Source organism: Notamacropus eugenii, chromosome 1, assembly GCF_028372415.1.
Source record: "Notamacropus eugenii isolate mMacEug1 chromosome 1, mMacEug1.pri_v2, whole genome shotgun sequence".
Lineage (NCBI taxonomy): Eukaryota > Metazoa > Chordata > Mammalia > Diprotodontia > Macropodidae > Notamacropus > Notamacropus eugenii.
Genome location: NC_092872.1, coordinates 535,617,584 through 535,637,704, shown reverse-complemented (window position 1 = coordinate 535,637,704; position 20,121 = coordinate 535,617,584). Strand labels below are relative to the sequence as shown.

Sequence of the window (20,121 nt, the reverse complement as noted above, 5' to 3'; positions counted from 1 at the left end):
TGAGAAAAATCTAGTCAAGCCCTCTCATGTTACAGATGGGAAAACTGAGACCCAAAGTGGGGAAGTGATTTGCCCAAGGTCATGCAGGTAGCATAGGCAGCACTGGAATCAAAACCTAGATCTTCTGGCTCCAAATACAGAGATACCACATCATGGGAAGGATCTCTTGGGGGGAGGGCAGGAAGATATTCAGTAGTATTGTGACGCTTGGTGCTATCATCACAATATAGCCTGTAACAAGAGGCAACTGGACTAGATTATCACTGAGGTCCCTTCCAAATCTAAAACTATGATCTTGGAGCCACGACTGACTTAATAATGTATGCAGGGAAAAAAAAATGGAAGAAAAATCCATCCAGACTATAACATGCAGCTGGACTGGCCACCCATTGAGTTAATGCATCAGTATGTCTATCCTGGACAAGGATTCAAGGTAGACAATGAGCTGAGCCCAGAATCAAACAGCAAGAAGAGGAGAAGCCTGGGTTGCATCTGAGAAACTGTGCAATGTTTTCAATGACTCCAAGCTGCATTGTGTTTAAAACAAAAGAAAACCAGATCAACCATCTTTTTCACATCAGTATTCTTCTGGTAAGACTATAGAGCTGCAAGTCATAGAACATGACTATCTCAAAAGAATGAGAATTATTAGGGGTGACTCAAAGGACAGTGGTGACACACACTGCAGGCATATGCAAGATGCAACGCACATGGCTTGAACACAAGAACTGGCATGAAAGATGTACAGGAAATGTATAATTGGAAAAGAAGGTAGATTGTGGAGCACAAGCAAGTAATAACAGATGAACACACCAAATACTGCACTGTACCCACATAATGCTTTAAGATCTAAAAGGAAAGCCTACATCACACTGGGCAGATCTTTGACAGAGGATTCCTCCTGTGGAGGATTCATAGGCAGGCATAGGTACTTCATGATTTATATCACTGGAGAAAGTACCCACATTACTGAGAACACATATGCTTTTAGGTATATGGAATATTTGCCCACAGACAGATACAGATAATAGAGGTTCAATGACTACGTGAGATTAGGAGACAAGGTACAAAGATTTTAGGTCTTCATTGTGAAAAAGTCTGTTATGGAAAAAACATAACTTCCCAAACATTTTCTCTAATGTGTTTCTTCACACTAATTATAAAAAACTGAGCATGGAAACTTTAGTAACTGTGACAGGAGTGATTTCAGAAGTTACAATTTGTGGACAGGGAGAAATATGAAAGAATAAAAATGAATGGATAAAAAAAGTAAAATTTCCAGTATAAATTTTCAGTATGAAAGTATAAGAATCAGATATGTCTTATGGCCCTCAAACTTTAAAAGAAAAATATATGCAACTTGGACAATTAGCAAATGCTGCTACAAACCATGGCAATGTGTCTAAATATGCTTATTTTGATCTTTTGTGAGGTAGGAACCTTTAAGCTATCAGGAAATAACATTATGAACAAAGACTCTAAATATCATTCAAATATAAATGAATAGGAAAAGTATCGTATTCATTATTAATGCATGTTACTTAATAGTACTATGAATAAACAAGGGGTTAAAACCAAATAAGTTATTCAAATAGCCCTTCATTCTGCCCTAATTTTGTTTTCAAAAGAACATGGCATGGTACTAAGTGAATTGAAAATACCTGAAATTGACAACAGTGAATCAACAGGAAGATAGATTTTTCTATTTTAATTTAAATTTCTCCTCTTTCCTAAGATTTGAGAAAGAATTAAAAAAAAAAACCCAAAAACCATGGTCTATATTAACCCTTCATCTCTAGGGAGAGTTTAGATTTGGATCAAAAGTGTATTTCCATCTTTGTCTTGTGTTAGTACCACACATCCTCTGAACTGTCTACTCTGACATGACTTAGAGCCTGCTTGAATTGGATTCACATGTGGTGATGCAGAAAAATCTTTTAAAACATCTGCTTACATTGTGTCTGGTTTTTAACAATTATCATCCCTTTTGTTTCCCTGGAATAATTAGTTCCTAATTATGTTACTTCACCATAACAACTCTTACATTTGTACCTTTCTTTCCATTCCTGCTAACACTAGCCTTAACCCTTCAAATGTAGACTGGATTATTTTATGACAATAACCTAACTAGCTCTCTTTTCTTTTCAGACTCTTCCCTCTAACCAAATCAAAGTGAGAGACAGATTATTGTTCCTAAAACATTTCCTTTGCACACACTGCCTCTCTGCCTTCTCAAACCTAACTTGCTTCATGGTTACCTGCAGAATAAAATCCAAACACCTTTAACCTGGCACTTTACAGCAAGTCACTCTCTGTTCCTAACTGTTATTTCCTGCTTTTTTTCTAATTTCACTCCTACAATAGAGCCTCTGTTTTGACCAAACTGGTCTAGTCACTCATTTGCCATCTCCCCTCCTCACCCTATATACATACTGACCTTTTCCACTTATTATAAAAAAAAAGGGGGGGGGGGGCTTTTGTCTCTCTCTTCTTCCCAAAACTTAGAGGAAAAACATCAAGTCATTAAAAAAATCGTGACTGGAAATAATTGGAAAACATCCCAATTCTATGATAATGTAGTAAATATTAAAATTCCATCTCCTCTGTAATTCTTTATGGTTACATGATTCTCTGTTCCTTTTCTACATACTTTTTTATTTATTAACAAAAGACATATGAGTTAAAACATTTTATCAATATAAACAAACTCCTACTATGAATCAGATATCCTTGATGCTAAATTCAACTATCCCTAAGTTCCGTTACAGAAACCTTTGGTTTTTATGTTATTTTTCTCACTCACCTGTGGTCTCAGGGCTTCTTCATCACTCTTTCCTCTCTGTTCTAGCCAGCTTTTAAAAACTGCCTGTCATTGCTTTGTATTCACTTCATTGCATTTACTCATCTTTGTAGATCTTTTTCCAGTAAAATGCACATTTCTATCTTGAACACCAGTTAGTGAATGCAGCAACTATTTGCAGGGCCATTTGTATCTTTGGATCTTATTCACAATTCTCATTCTCCTAAAAATCATTGCATTAAAAAGTCATTCCCACTCTCTATACCACACCTCAAAGTGAATTCTTTCAGCTGAATCCTGGGATGGGATAAATGAGGTTCAGAGAGAAACAGTGACGTGGGAAATGGAGCAATTTGCAGTACTCAAAGGAAATCCATATTATCTCTGCGCTATTTACACTAAAAGAAAAGGGATAAGATCTGTGGATTATTATCTTAAAGATATTTTAATCATTTAGGAGAGAAAAATGGTACTGACTCACTAAGAATAAGTGGGATAGGGGGAGGAGAAATGAGCATAAATCCACCAAAAAAAAAAAGCAGGTGGGATTCTATCTATTTTCTGACCTGCATGGGATTAATCTTCACAGAACGTTCAAAGCACTCCACACATTCTTTAAACTCCTTGTTGCGAAGATGAAGGAGCCCTTTGGAACGCTGAGCACGAGCACTCCGATGATTGGACAGCTCCCACGCCTTGTCATAGTAATGGTGGTCTCGAAGCACATCTCCAAGCAAACAATATAAAGATGGTGTTTCTTTCTTGTCTAATTCTTGTCTTAAGATTTCTTCTGCCTAATAATAACAGAAATAATTCAATTGCTTAATAAAGAAAACCAATGGCTAATCTAAAGCATGCAATACATTACTCCATCATAGAGTGATCCCACATGTTCCTAAACTTTTATTGGTTTCTTAGCAATACCTATCCAACTGAATAAGACATCTTGGATGCAGACTGAATTAAATATGAACACCAGAAAAGAAATACCCTTCCAAGTAAACTTAAGGACAAAGAAGAAATGTCAACTCCATTCTTTGGGGGTTATGTGCCTGCTTTGACCATAACTTGTAACACCAGATAGGCAACTTCACAGCCAGACCATGAAGACAGATGTGTGAAATAAATGCATTATTGCTGACCTATTATAGCGGGAATCACAGAATCTCAGTATAGATGGGGACCTCAAAGACTACATCCAAGGCACCTGGAATCAGGAAGACAAGAGTTCAAATCTAGCCTCAGACAATAGCTGTGTGATCTTAGTCATTTCACTTGTTTGCCTCAGCTTCCTCGCTTGTAAAATAGGGGTAATAATAACAGCTACCTGGAAAGGATGTAAGGATCAAAGGAGATAATATATATGTAAAACTCTTAGCACAGCACCTGGCACATATGCTAGCTATTGTTGTAGTTACCGTCATTAGATGTTCCAACTAAACAGGATTTTCCCCTAAATCATTTTCACCATCTCATGATCTTCCAGTCTCTGCTCAAACATTCCCAGTAAAGGTACTCTTTGAGAGTGGAGTTAGAGTTTGCTTAACAACAGTTCAGTGAGGTGGTCAGTACATGCATTTTTATAACCATTTCACAGATGATGAAACAAAATTAGAGAAGTGAAAGGTATAGCTAACAGAGTCTTTACTCCTGTGGGAATGAAGGCTGGCTAAGTGGGAGTAAATGGTTAATTTCTCTCTGGAGAAGGGAGGGAGATAGAGAAATCAAAGTGGAGGCTGAGGAAAAGCAGGAGAATTCTGAGAAATAAAGAATGAGGGAAAGCAATAATCCAAAGTGCTTTACGGGAGGCTAATGGAGAGTAGGTGTTAATGCAGAGGTATCACTCACAGCCCAGTGCCTGAGTCAGATTAAATGTAATTAGGAAATGTTTAACAAAATAAATAAAAATACTACATAAAATAGATAGTGATAATTTGTAGTTTTCTAAGTAGACAGGCAGCCCAGAGGGATCCATTTCTGGTGTGGTAGAATGAACTCAAGACTAAGAATCAAAGACATGAAGCCAAGGACACAGTCCTCTGAAAAACATTTCACCTCTTGAGGCCTCTGTTTCCACATTTATAAAATGATGGATTGGACTAGATAATTTCCAAGGTGTTTTCCAACTTTAACTTTCAGTGATTCAATCTCAACTGTGTCTCATAACAGCTCTATAAGGCAGGTAGATACAAATCTGATGCATGTACTTGAATCCTGCTCATACTACATGCTTGATAACATTATTTGCTGCAATTTTGAGAGGGGCATCAGTCAGCCAAAGCTCTGTCCACAGAGCGGATTAGCCAGGATGGGGAAGCAAATGAGAACCATGAAGACTAGTGGGAGGCATCTGGAGGGGTGCAGCCTGAAGAGAAGAAGTCTGAGGACCTGTTTTTAATCTTTCTGGGTAACCTCAACACTAAACAAGGCACTTGGCACTTGTGGTTATTACTGTTGTTTAATCATGTCCAACCCTATGTGACCCTATGGACCACAGCACATCAACAATGTCCACTGGGTTGTCTTAGCAATGATCCCTGAGTGTTTTGATGGGCACTCAGTAAGTGCCTAATAAATGCTGGTTGAACAATATGGTAGTAGGGTCCAAGTATATGAACACCTGTCATGTAAAAGAAGGATTTATACTTGTTTTGCTTGGCCAGAATAAGGAATAACAGGCACAAGCTAAAGAGGTTAATTTCAGCTCAAATTAAGGACAATCCTAAACTGGAATGGACTATCTTGAAGGAGTGTGTCTGTTCCACTATTTGAGGTCTTCAGGTGGAGGATAGAAGAATCCTAGTTAGGGAAGTTGGTATGAGGTGGAAGGAGACCTCTAAGGTCCCCTCTAACTGTGAAACTCTATGACACCTTGAGTTGAATAATGACCACTTTTGATACTACATAACACATGGTATATGATGTGATTGATAAATGATGTGATACATTGTGGTGTCATTTTGTGCTATGTTAAGTTATATTATGCCTCATACTTCTGGCTCCTGAGTTTCCTAACTCCTTTTGGCACCATTATGGGCTCTAGCTGTCTACAACCTACTGGCATTATAGGCCAGGGCAACCCTGTCTAATAAGTTTTATCTACCTTCAATGAAAAGCATTATTTTAAAAACCTGAGGATACTAGGAAACATATATATGTATATATGTACACAGATATGTATATACATATATAGATGTAAGACAGATAAACATTAGCACACAGAAAGGCTGCCAGATTCACTCTTGATATGGTCAGACAGGAAAGACACAGACAACTTTGAAGGGGCTAATAATCTTACTTTATTCTAGGCTAGTCTTCTCACAAGGGTTGCACCAAATCCTACAGCATTCTCTAGTCACCCTTCTTGCAGGGGGTGATGACAAGAGGGGGCAACTACCCCTAAGTCTTGATGAGGTCGATAGAGACAGGCACAGTTTGTGCACTCCCCTAGGTCCCTTCAAGCCTCAATGGGGGCCAGTTGAGGCAAACACAGAATCCCGCCAAGACTTGATGGGGCTGATTAAGGCATGCATAGCATTTGTGCATTCAACCCTAAGGGTTCCCCACTCCTTGACCAGTGCCCACCTGCTTTACAGAGCAACAGACAAAGAAAGCATCTTGCCAGCAATAGTCTCCATTTTTACATCACCTCATCCCTGTATCTCACTGCACAGTTGCAGTAAATATTTACAATTTAAGCACAAATGTTTATATTATTTATCATTATGTAATACTGCACAAGCATAGTGGAGATGTTTTGAATCATAATCATGAGAACTTGTATCTAATACTCGGGAACAAGAGATCTTTATGGCTATGAATCCTGGGAAACTGAACTCTACGAAATAACAAAAATCCACTTCACACACACTAAAATCCACCTTAGTTACAATGTGTGTGTGTGTGTGTGTGTGTGTGTGTGTGTGTGTGTGTGTGTGAGAGAGAGTGACAGAGACACAGAACAAAATAACGGTGTCAGCCTAAAAAAGTCTTTCCACGAAATGATTGCCTCTTCTTCCAAACTTGTATTAAATTTGATCGTATCTATGAAGTCTTCCTAGCTCTTGTCCCACTTGGCTCTACTCACTTTCAGAACTAAAGGCCAAGATGTGATCATAGGTTTGGATACAGATTTTTCAAATTAACTTGCCCAAGGAAGTTTTCACATGTCAATAAATTAGAGCCAACTCATGACCCACACTAATTTTGTCCATATCACCTGCCCCAATGCGCTTCTCCCCTAGAATCCACAATACCCCCCTCTCTGAAAACCACTTACCCATAAAGGGGCCTCATGGTGGCCAGGGCCAAACCAGGAGTCATTTTAATTCTCAGCATGGTCCTAAGTATTTCACAGGGATGTGGACCTCTAAACAAAGCTCCCCAAAGCACAGCTGGAATAATATTGTATGTCCTGTCATTTATATGTTTTGTGAGTTTGTGTTTCTGGCTTTATAAGAACAGGGTTCATCAATATTTCAAAGCTAGGCTAGATACCATGTGAGTACCTGCAGAATATAAGCACACAGTACCTGTCCCTCCAAAGACTTACACTTTATTCACAGAAAGAAAACATTTACACATCAAAAATTAATTCAGGAAATTTGAGTGATTTCAAATTATCTCATAGAGCAACCCCCATACTCTCCTTGACTATTTTACTTTGATGGGGGTAAGGGAAGAGGAGGAGGAATGAGTCATCACATGCAAAGGTGAGGAAGTACTGCTGATGTTATGCAGCTGTATGCTATTAACCAATGCTGATTCTAGATATTTCACTCTCTGCCAGACAAGCTGTGGGGTGCTAAGAATGTGGAGCTTTGGGGAGGGAAGAAGAGGTGGCTGGTAGAGAGGCAAAAAAGCACAAGAAGGCCCCTCCTTAAGGTAAAATATCCTATTTTTAATTTTTTCAATGTTCCTAGACTCAAATTTATGTGTTGGATAAATTAATTTTTTTCTCCTTGAAATACTGACACCTCTCCCTCTTGCCAAAAGAATAATCTTTCCCAAGGGCAGCATTCACATGCAATATGTTTCCTCTATCCCTTAGTCACATTTCACTCCTCAGCCTATGCCATCTCCTTTCCAAAAGGCTCTCTTCTCCCTACTAACGCATTCATTTTCAATCAGTGGCCTTCAAAGAGCACATCTTTCATAGCACAGTGTTTTTTCCTATTAGGAATTTTACCGAAAAATGTTCCTTTTGCATTGGCTGACTGCACTATGGCAAAGCAAAGGCACCATTAAAGGGCTATGCTGAGCTTCTGCCAGGTCTCAGGTGTGGGTGGCAGGAAATCTTCAGGGCATGCAAAAGATATATCATTCCCAACTCTAAGCTGCTACATGACCAATGAGCAAATAGAAAAGTGTATTTTTAAGCATGCAAGAGGTATTCAGGTAAAACTCTATTCATTAAGGTAAAAAATTGAACACAACGTGCAAAAAAAAGTTTAATAAAGAACTGCCTGCAAAGTTTCTGGAGCACATCTACAGAAAATTTATCAGGTTTTTAAACCCTAGAAGTACTGCCACTGCCCCAAAATGGGCTGTTTTTGCAATATATTTATTGCAACTTGTCCCCGGATTCCAATTTTTGTTCTTACTTCATTTTTAGGGAGATGAGTAAACACTGATGATGGATCTCAATCTAAAATTAAGTACATTCAAAGCCACAAGGAGGGCTTACAGACACCAGTGGAAAACACACAGGAGTTGGACTAAATGAGATATGACTAAGAAAAACTCATACAATACCTGGCAAGATCTGTGACTTCATTGGTGTGGTTACTCCCTCCACCAACCAAAAGCACAATGCTGCCTCATTTCATAAGTCTGCTATGATGTTTAGACTCAGAGAAGAGAAAAAAGACAACGGACCTCCTTTCTTCACAGAGATGAGTTTGTACAGGTTGGAATATCTGCCTGTACTGTCAGACTCCACTGATGTGTCGGCTGGTCGAACTGCTTTTTTCCTTCTTTTTTATGCTTGGTGACAAAGGAAGTTTCAGTGGAGAGGAGGGGCATATTTTAAAATGAAGGTATTGTAAAAACATAAGGTATCAATAAGTATTTAATAAAAAACAAGCTGAGTAAAAAATTCATCAGTGTGTTAGCAAAATTTGGTAATGAGCTTCTTTGTATTTAACTGTGCTGGGCTTCTGATGATAACCATGTGGTCCAGTGCCATATGCTCCACTGGTATATAATTCAGGAACCCAGGTTTAGATCCATACAACAAAGAAGCATCAAATGACAACTCTAATGAAGGCTGCTGCTTACTAATTTCTTCAAAGACCTATTATCATCTTAGAGGAATGAGCCTCCTGCACTCCCTTATTCTATCAGGACAGAAAATCAGCAGTAGGAGACCACTTCAGTCTTTCTGATCCTGCTTGAGGACCAAAGAAGCAACCAAAATGTGAGAGAATGACTTGGCTGAGATTTTTTCTCAAGAACGCGGGATGGAGTCAACAGGTTTTTGGTTTTATTTGGGGGGAGGGGAGGGAGCGGGGATCTTGGTAACTAACTGGAGTTTCTCAAAAAGAAAAGTTACTATTTTTATCAAGTGCAATACAAAGATGATTATGTAGCTGGATGACCAGAGATAGGTTAGGACTATCCACTGTAGGATCACAAGAATGAACTAAAATTCTCAGCAAGAAGTTAGGTTCAAAATGCAGCTATGTCCTTTACTTGAAGAGGTGGAAGACTATGGGCACAGAATGTTGCATAGGCTGTCTGATGAGGTCCTTATGTCAGTTTTGCTTAACTGTTTTTCCTTGTTACACTACAAGGGGAAATTCACTGAGCCAATGGGAGAGGCAGTGGAGAATATATTAAAATGGATGATGTAAACATATCAATAAAGTTTTATTTTGTTTTTAAAGGTTTGGTTTAAGCAATGGTAGTTTTAGGGTCAGTTGTGTTTTTGCTTTTGAATACAATTGAGTATGAAAGATGAGACAGATGCCTTACAGATCTCTGAGGTGGAAGTCCTTCAGAACTATAGCTAAAACTGCCCTGCCCCCAAATAAATAGGTCATAACTTTAGGGAAGCAGGGGGAAGGCTGGCTCCTTTTAACAGAAGGAAATAGAATCTGCTGACCAGATGGAAAGGGCTCTTTTGTAAAAATGATTGGCCCACAGAGTCAATGCCAAAGGAAGCAAAGAACAGTTGGTGTTGTCTGATCTTCTTAAGACTTTCTAGGTGAAAACAAAGCTCTCCTCATAGCTAGAACAGAGCTACAGGGCTCTGTCAGGAGATGATTTCTTGATTAATGCAGAATTAGACACATGACTTGAAGATGAAGTTGGGAAAGAAATACAAAGACAAACAGTTATTTCCCTAAGCTATTCTAATGAGCAAAGAAAGTGTGTCCCTGAGTCTACAGTTTGTTGATCATTCTGGTCATAAGGACTACTACTGAAGGAAGAGTCTTATGATAAAGTGCCAGAAAGGTTAGGATCACATTAATGATTGGAGGATAAGGAGGCTCAATAGTCTTTGTAAGAAATGAGAAATTGAGGATTTTTTATAACTGAAAGAGTTCCCTGCCATGGGCTATATATTTAAAAATAAATAGTCAAACCTTAAGATCAGATGGTACAAGGATGGTGGACACCTAAGAAGTTTACCTTCTCTGGCTGTAATAGCTGTAACTTCCTCTAACACACCACACTGTGAATTATTTCTATTTATAGGGAAAGAACTTTCTGACCACTTCTGTGGCCTTAGAATGTCAGGGAGAGGACAGAGATTAAGTTCTCAGCGTGAATGATAGGAACTTGAAACATAGAACATAGAGAATCAGAACTTTTAGAGCTACAAGGGACCTGAGTGCTCATCTAGTCTTTCTTCCCTTGTTTATAGTAGAGGAAACTGAGGCCCTGGAATGATGCGACTTACTTAAGGTCACATAATCAAGATGTGGGAGAACAAGCCTTTGAACTCACATCTTTTGACTTCAGGCCCAACGTTCTTTCCTTCTGTTCCATCGTGTCAGTTGCTTGACTTGATATGGGACCCTTTGCCTCCAGACTAACAACTTTTTTAGAAGAGCATTTTTGACAAGAACAGCATAGTTTGTGGCTGGCTTAGGAGTGGAGGGTTCTATCTTTGGCAACTGTTATTTCCAAGAGATACTGTTGTATGGATATTGTTGTATGGTTCATGGACCACTCATTGAATCTACAGCTGGACAGTACATGAGGCCTGCCACACTGCTGTCAACTTCTGATAAGGGAAATCACTAATTGATGCCCCAGTGTCAGATCTCTATGACCTAAATGAGAGGGAAATACATGGGTGTTCCCTTGCTTGTTGATACAGACAGAGAAGAGGAAACACTAGAAGCCACATGTTGATGTCCCTAATATAAACAGAGAGGCAGGACAAACATCTCCCAGCAAGTTCCTCAATTAAGGACACTCCAATGAGGCTAAAAGTCTTGGAAAGACTCCATGCAATGAAAGAACAGCTCTCTTCTAACAGCTGCCAGACACAATCCTTTCATCTTTGGAAAGAAAAAGGCAAACGCTTCCTGAACCGAACTCTTACTGTATGAGCAACAACTGAAAGGTGAAAAGTGCAAGGCACACAGGCCCCTTCACCTCACCCCACAAAGTCACTCCCAATCACAGCTCTTTTTGTATGATAGTTCCTAGCACTAATCTTTGACCCAGTAAGCGAAATGTCCACTCACAGCATTCTACACTTAGGTGCCTTACAGGAGTTTGCTCTGGCCTGGTTTTAGGAGGACAAACCGCCAACCCAAATATTCCAGGTCCAAAATATATTAGAATAATTAGAAATGTTGCTCTGGGCAGGCTGTTCATTTGATAAGCTAACTAATCACCTCCTGGTTTTGTGCTATAAAGTAATATAGTATTTTCCATTTTTTGGTCCATTTCTTCCATTTGAAGGAAATATAGTTTAAACTTACTGATTTAATTCATGTTTTTAAAACTAGTAAGCAGTGACCACCACGAGAAAGAAAAATCACCCAATGTTTTCAGCATTCACAGCCCTGGATACTCAGATCTGGTTTCTCTCCTATTTCATTCATTCAAGAGAGATGAGATTCGAAGACAGAGAATATCAGTCTCCAATGTGTTGTCTTTTCTTTCAGTATGAGTGCGCAACAAGGGCTAGAGAGATGTTTTCCTCCATGTCATTAAATTTTTGGTAAACAGCATATACAGCAAGAATCTTCCCCTTAGTCAGAAAACAACAAGCATTTGCCCTTCAGACTTGGGCAAATTTACTCTACAAAACGAGAGGAAAACAGAGTTTTTTGAATCACATGAGCTCAAGGGAATACTGCTGGCAAATGAGAAACAGTTCTGACACCTACTTTATCAGTCTATAGTCAAATATGTGATGGCCCCCTTATGTTGTCCATGACTGACTAAAAGAAGTTGAGAAAATCTCAAAAATGGATGGGTACTCACAAAAATGCTACTAAGACCACAAAAATTACGTTTCTCTGAATCTTGCATTTAAAGGAATATTATGCCATTAATTAGATTTGAAATTTCACAAAACCTCAAATTAAACCAAAATCTACATTTTTGATACACTATCAAGTAACTAATGCCTGAGATTGTTCACTTACAAGGAGGTATTCTAGGAATAAAATATTTGCTAACCTCTTAGGGGAGAGGCAATATTGTATAGTGGATAGAAAGCCATTGTTGAAGGCAACAAGATCTGGATTCCATAACAGCCACACTGTGTGATGACTGACCTTGATAGACTTAGCTCTTCTCAGCATTGCAAGGATCTAAGACAACTCAAGCTGGAAAATGCTATCCATATCCAAAGAAAGAACTTTGGAGTCTGAATGCCAATGGAAGCAAACTATTTACTCTCTTTTTCTATTGTTGTTTTATTTTGTTTCTTTCTTGTGGTTCCTCCCATTAGTTCTAATTCTTCCTTACATCATGACTAATGTGAAAATAAGTTTAATATGAATGTATAAGTAGAGCCTATATCAGAATGCATGCCATCTTGGGGAGAGGGAGGAAAGGATGGGGGAGAAAATTCAAAACTCAAAATCTTATGGAACTGAATGTTGAAAACTAAAAATAAATGAATTTTAAAAATATTTGGATTCCATTTCTTGACATACTGGTTGTGCAGCTTTGGGCAAGTCACTTAACCTGACTGTTCCAGACAATTCTCTCAAACTATAAATTGCAGGGTAGCTGCAGAACAACATTGGCACAGGAAGCTTTCTCACCCTGAGGTGCCCTGTATTAATGAAATGACCAACTAAGTTCCTATATTTTCCTGAGGAAAAATTTCAGCCTACATATAAGCTTTTCTGCAAATACAATATAAGAAAAATGAGTGACATAAGTATTTGTGTTTTATAAATCTTGAAATACATAGGATCTAAATTATATCTGATGTTTTGCTACAATTCACAAAAGATGCATAATAATAAGTCTTAGCAAATCTCACCCTCTCAAATGACCTTTTCTCATATTTCAATGAAAAAATTGAGACAATTCACAGACAGCTCTCTTTTCTTCCTTGTGTCTTATTTCACATCTTTCTTCATCATAGAAGATGGCTTCTGCCACTATCTCCACCTTCACCCCATCTCACAGGAGACAGTTCTTCTCTTTCCACGGCAAAATGTTCTACGTACACAAGTCATCCCATTCTATTCTTTCTTCAAAAGATTGCTGCCTCTATCATCCCTACTCTAACTAAGCTCCCAGATCTCCCTATCTACTGGCTACATTCCCATGTCTCCCTCATCCTTAAAAAACCTTCCTTTGAGTCATCCATCCCTAGCTATTGTCCCATATTTCTATAACCCCTTTATGGCCAAGTTCCTTAAGAAGTCATCTCTAATAAGTGCCTCCACTTCCTTTCTTCTCACTATCATCTTAACTTCCACAGTCTGGCTTCTGACTTCACCATACAACCAAGACTAATCTCTCTAAAGTTATCAATATCCTTTTAATTGCCAAATCTCATGGCATTTTTCAATTCTCATCCTTGACCTTATTACAGACTCTGACATTGTTAATTATCCTCCTTCTCTTTGATACTCTCTTCTATATTTTTGTGAAACTATTTATTTATTTTGGTCACTCTTTAGTCTCCTTTTCTCAATCTTCATTCAAGTCAGGTCCAGTAAATATGGGTGTCCCTAGGGCTCTGTCCTGGTCCCTCTTCTCTTCTTACTCCAAGTTATTTCACTTGGTGATCTCATCTGCTCCCGTTGTTTCAATTATCAACTCTATGCTGATGCTTCTCAAATCTATTTACCCTGCCCTAAACTTTACTCTGCTGGCTACCTCCAGTAGTTCCAAATGGATGTCCCACAGACATCTAAAACTCAACATGTCCAAAACTGAACTCATTATCTTTCTCCACAAACCCTCTGTTCTTCCTAACTTTCCTATTATTGTTCCCAACGTCCTCCCAAACAATCATGCTCACAATTCCTTACCCTCTCTCATGCCCATATTCAATCTGTTACCAAGGTATGAACACTTTACTTTCACAACTTCTCTCACATGTACTTCTTCTCTCCTCTAATACTACTACCTGGTTACCACTGCAGTGTAGCCCATACAACCTTAGGTCTGGACTATCACAGTAGTCTGCTCATCAGTCTCCCAACCTCAAGTCTCTCCCCATTATACTCCATCTTCCACTTAGCTGTCAAAATGGTCTTCCTAAAGCTCAAATCTGACAATATTAACCTTCTCCTCAGTTAACTCCAAGGGCTCCCTATGTTCTCTATGATCAAATATAAAAATTCTGTTTGGCATTCAAAACCCTCCATAATGACCTATTCCTACTTCTCTAGTCTTCTTACACCTCAACCCCCTCACCCCCGCCCTCCCCTCCGCATACACTCTCTCAGTCTGTTTCTCTGTGTCTGTCTCTCCCTTTTCTTCTTTCCCTCACTGCAATCCACTGACGCTGGCTTCTTGACCATTTCTCCCACAAGACATTTCATCTCCCAATTCTAGGCATTTTTCACTAGATATCTTCCCAGTCTTTAAGTCCCAGCTAAAATTCTACCTTCTAGTGGAAGTCTTTCCCAACCCCTCTTAATTCTAGTGCCTTCATTCTGTTAACTATTCCTATCTGTCCTGTCTATAGATGGTTTGTACAGAGTTGTTTACCTCTTCTCTCTTCCACTCTACTGTGAGCTCCTCAAGGACAAGGATTGCCTTTTGCCTGTCTTTGTATCCCCAGCCCTTAGCACAGATCCTGGCACATTACAGGCACCTAATAAATATTTAATGACCATACTAATAACTATTCCTTCAAATAACCATACATACATAAAATATATGTATTTCACACATATTAACATAATTTACTTTTAACAGAATTGTTTTCAACATTTTAAAATGCAATTGGGGAGGGAGGACAGAGAGAGGGAAAGGATACCAGAATATAGTAAAACTCTTCCCCCTAAGGAGAAAGTGGGGCAATTAGATTCTACTTGATTCAACAAACATTTATAAGGCATGTACTATATCCAAGGAAATTTACAAAAATGAATATTAAAAATTTGCTGCTTCGGTGTCAAATGAATATATGTAAGGAAGGAGGAAATTTTACTATGTTTCTAAGTCAATGTCCAGATTCAATTTTTGGAGTTCATACTCTCACATTATTTATCTAAAATGTTAACTGAGACTTTTATATCATTAACTTTTGATTAACCAAGGTGGAGAGAAAGGCAGTGTGGTTCAGTGAAAAGAGCACCTGGTTAGTAATCAGAAGCTCTAGATTCAATAAGAGACCTTGGAGAAGTCTTTTAACCTCTCTGAGACTCAATTTCTTCATCATTAAAATGAGAAGGGTGGACTGGAAAGGAATCTCATCACTTTTTTAAAATCTAAAATTATATGATTCTACAGTACCCCAGAGCAAAATTTTAAGTACAGACTGGCTTCTATAATCATTCACTTAATTCAACTGCCCTAAAAAAAAAAAATGGTATTTCCAGGTAATAGAAATGAAGCAAAATAAATTAAATATTAAATTTAATAAATTAAAGAATTAAATTTATTAAAAGAATAAAGAAATTAAGCTAAATAAAATACACTAAAGAAGATATGAACACATGCCCATTTCATAGAGACGTTATTTTTCATTATCTACTACTTAGATTACTTATGCTACTACTTTCTTGCTTTAGTGTAGCCAAGAAAGAGTTGACTATAAGGTAGATGTGAACAGCAGAATAAATAGGCTTCTTCCAATCTCTTTGCTGAGATCCTTGCCTCATATGCTAAAAAAAATGAGGTCATTCACAGATAGCTCCCTTTTTTCCCCTGTTCCTCATCTCACATCTCCCAAATGGCTTCTGTTACTACTTCCACCTTCACCCCATCTCACATGAGATGCTTCTTCATGCCAAGGCAAATTCCTCTACATACACAAATGATCCAATTCTATCCCATTTTCTCCAGAAGACTGTCCCTTCTATCATTCCTACTCTCAAATAATCTTCCCTCTCTCCCTGTCTGTTTCCCTACTGCCTATAAGTATGTCCCTGTCTCGCTTGTCCTTAAAAAAATAACTCTCCCTTGATCCACATGTCCCCACTAGCTATCATCCTGTATCTCCTTCCTTCTCTGGCTAAACTCCTTGAGAAGGTCATCTACAATAGGTGTCTCCATTCCCTTCCCTCTACATCTATTCTTAACTCTTTTACATTCTGGTTTCTCAGTTCATTATTCAATTGAAACTACTGTCTCTAAAGATACTAATGATCTCTTAATTACCAAATCTCATGGTTTTTCTTAATCCATATCCTTCTTGACTTCTCTGCTGCCTTTAACACTGACATTCATTATCTTCTACTTAACATTCTTTTCTTTCTAGGTTTTCCTAGACAATGATCTCTCTTGATTCTCCCCCATCTGTCTTACTGCTTCTCTTTCTTCTTTGCTAGATGTTCATCTACCTCATTCCAGTCAAGGGCTCTGTCCTGGGCCTCTTCTCTTCTCTATCCATCTTATTTAACTTAGTAATCTCACATCAGCTCCCATCAATTCAATTATCACCTCTATGCAGGTGACTCTTCAGATCGATTTGTTCAGTCTTAATTTCTTTCCTAACCTCTAATCTTATATCTCCAACAATCTTGAACTGGATTTCCTATTGACATCTTAAACTCAACATGTCCAAAACCAATCTCCTTATTTTTCCCCTCAAACCCTCTCCTTTTTCTAATTTCTCCATTACTATCCAAAATACTACCATTATCCTCCCAATGACCTAGGTTTACAACCCAAGTGCTATCCTGAAATCCTTTCTCATGCTGTCTATATCTAATCTATTGTTAATGCCTGTCATTTCTATCTTCATAATGTTTCTCATACACGCCCTCTTCTCTCCTCTGATACTGCCACCAGTGGGTGCAAACCCTCATAACCTCATGCCCAGAGTAATCCAACAGCTGACAGGTTGATCAACCAATCCATCCTTCATTCAAATGATGAAGTTATCTTTCTAAAACCTAGATTTGATCATGTCACCCCTCTATTCAGTCAACTCCAGTGGTTCTCTGTAATCTCCAGGATCAAATAGAAAATCTTGTTTGCCTTTTAAAGCCCTTTCCTACCTTTCCAATCTTCTTATTCCTTAGTGCCTTCTCCATGTACTCTGACACAGTGACACCAGCCTCCCTGTTGTTCCATACACAAGACATTCCATCTCCCAATTCAGTACATATTCATGTCTGGAACTGTCTTCCTCCTCATCTCCACCTCCTGGCTTTACTGGCTTCCTTTAAGTGTCAACTAAAGCCCCACTTTTTGTGAGGAGCCTCTTCTAGTTTCCCTCAATGCTAGAGCCCTCCCTTTGTGGACTATCTCCAATTTATCCTGTCTATATCTGGTTCGCATATTGTTGTTTGTATACTGTCTCTCTCATTAGATTGTGAGCTCCTTAAGAGCAAGGACTGGCTTTTACTTTTCTTTATATCTCTAGCATTTAGCACTGTACCTGGCACAAAATAAGAATTTAGTAAATGCGAAATAACTTACTGTTTTATATTACATTATCTACATTTGCAGCAGCCTTTTATCTATTTTAAATTTCAATTCACAATATTATTTGATTTCAATATGTCACATAGTTGAACAGTTATAATTTAACACCCATTGATATCCTTTTAAGTTATGTTCATTTGGGGGAAGGAGGAAACAAATAGAAATATTGCAACATTTTCCTTATTACACAACCTAAGGGTGGAATCCAATATGCATTACATATTTAACAATTTGTCCTCCTCAAGAGGGACTATCACACCCTTTGGACCTTCCTGAATAGGGCTTGCCAGCTGTTCTCCCTTTTAGTTACCTCCCTTCTCTGTCCCACAGCTGACTACACAACAGGGAACCTAGAGACATCAAGAAGGAATTGTCTCATTTTTTGCATCTTGCATTTGTAGTTTCCATCTGTTGTTCTACATAAAGCTGATGGAAGAACAGTTAGAAAGAAAAATAAAATAAAATGTAATAGGTCCTAATAGTTCACTAGTCTTCCTGAAACTTTCAATATCTATTACACACATACAATATGAATGGAATGAAGTGAGAACATCATGGTGAAAAAAAGGTCCAGAAGAGCATACTAAATAAAGCACTTAAAGGAGTGGCAGGTAATTGTGAAGAATCTAAATAGACATGCCACACTAGAAAAAACAAACATTTAGAAGATGCAAAATAAATGAAACGTCGCAACAGTACAGATGATTTTTGGTTACATACCTTTCCGTGATGTCCAGCTCGTTCATGACAAATGACAACATCTTCCCACATTTCTAGTTTCTCAAAGATCTGGAGGGCTGAACTAGTGCATCCCAATTCAAAAAGCAAGGCTGCAAGCTGGCGCTAGGAAAAGCAAGTTAATATAAGTTAATATTTCTTAAAACAGACAGGAAGACATATTCATGGGATGCCATGCTTGGAACACGATGTATATATGTGTGTACATATGAAATATTCTGTGTGTATACATACACAAGCACACAGAAAAGCTTTAAACTGCACTAAAATTTTTGAATACTTCTCTCTCTCTCTCTCTCTCTCACACACACACACACACACACACACACACAAACCTCCCCCCCCAAAAAAAACACATATATACAACACACCATAATGGTTTGACTAGGATGCTTGAGAGAGGCTTATAATCAGCGTTTTTTTTCAGTCAAGTTAATATTAGTTGACATTTCCTGATATAGACACAGAGCTATATACACATACAAGTATGTATGCAGACACACATGTATATGGGCATGTATGAATGTGTATCTGCATGCATGTGTACACACATACACATACCCCATAATGTATCTAGTATTTGAAAGCTGTTAGCATTTATATAGCACTTCAAAGTCTATGAAGCACTTCACAGATACCTCATCTTATCATCACAAGTTCCCTGGGAGGTAGGCGCTATTCCCAGTATCACACAGCTGGGAAGTTTCTGAGGCTGAATTTAAACTCAGGTCTTCCCAACTGCAGGCAGATACTCTTCTGTCTTTTCCTTTTAAAGAGATTCCATTTTAGGGGTAAGGCCTACACTGAGATGAACACAGTATCATAATCACTCTCTTTAGAGAAGCTGGTCAGCTCATAAACAGAAAGCCTCTTTATTAGAATTCTGTGGAATCCGACCTTTGTTTAACAAGCTCTTACTCCATAAAGAATGAAGATAGATGTATATGAGAAAACTAAAAGGAGGACTGGCGGGGAAGCGGGAGAAAGGGGAGGGCTGTCTCTTAAAATATTTAAGAGAACAAAGGAATATCGAATGCCCACAATCACAAGAGTGGTCCAAAAGTCTTACTGGACGTCTAACCAAATAAGTGATATGTACTGTTGGTAAGTGGTAATACTATACTCATTGCTAATCAAGTCACTCTTCAAGTCAACTCAAGTCAGAACTCCAGTCAAGAAGCAAGCAAAAAAGGATCTCAGAGAAGTCAGAAATGCCACATCCAGAGATGGCTACAACGGGAAAGCCTAAGTGTTTCATTCAAATGAGAGGAGGACTGTCAACCAGCCTACTTCTAACATAAAAGCCAGTTACATCTTACTAATGTGGTTTGTTAGGAATAACTTTTTGAAAGATGTGATTTTGGATTGAGATGCTGATTAGTTTTTTTGAACTGCTTTTCTCTTTTTTTTTTTTTTTAATTTGTTATACGGGATGGCTCTCTGGATGGGAATAGGAATATATTAGGAAATGGCAATCTAAAAACAAAAGATGCCAATAAAAATTAATTTTTAAAAGGGCTGTGATAATGATCCTAAGTTAA

General features: G+C 38.3%; 1 protein-coding gene across 3 annotated transcripts in view; it reads right to left on the bottom strand.

Annotated features, from left to right (window-relative positions):
- The window catches only part of TTC27 (tetratricopeptide repeat domain 27), a 235,452-nt gene that overhangs the window by 78,180 nt on the left and 137,151 nt on the right, over positions 1-20,121 (bottom strand). For all 3 annotated transcript variants that reach the window (XM_072634136.1, XM_072634137.1, XM_072634138.1), the window contains 2 exons: positions 18,563-18,685; positions 3,367-3,594 (listed from right to left, as the gene is read on the bottom strand). In XM_072634136.1, coding sequence (XP_072490237.1) covers positions 3,367-3,594; positions 18,563-18,685 — 351 coding nt within the window. The remainder of the gene's footprint in view (positions 1-3,366; positions 3,595-18,562; positions 18,686-20,121) is intronic.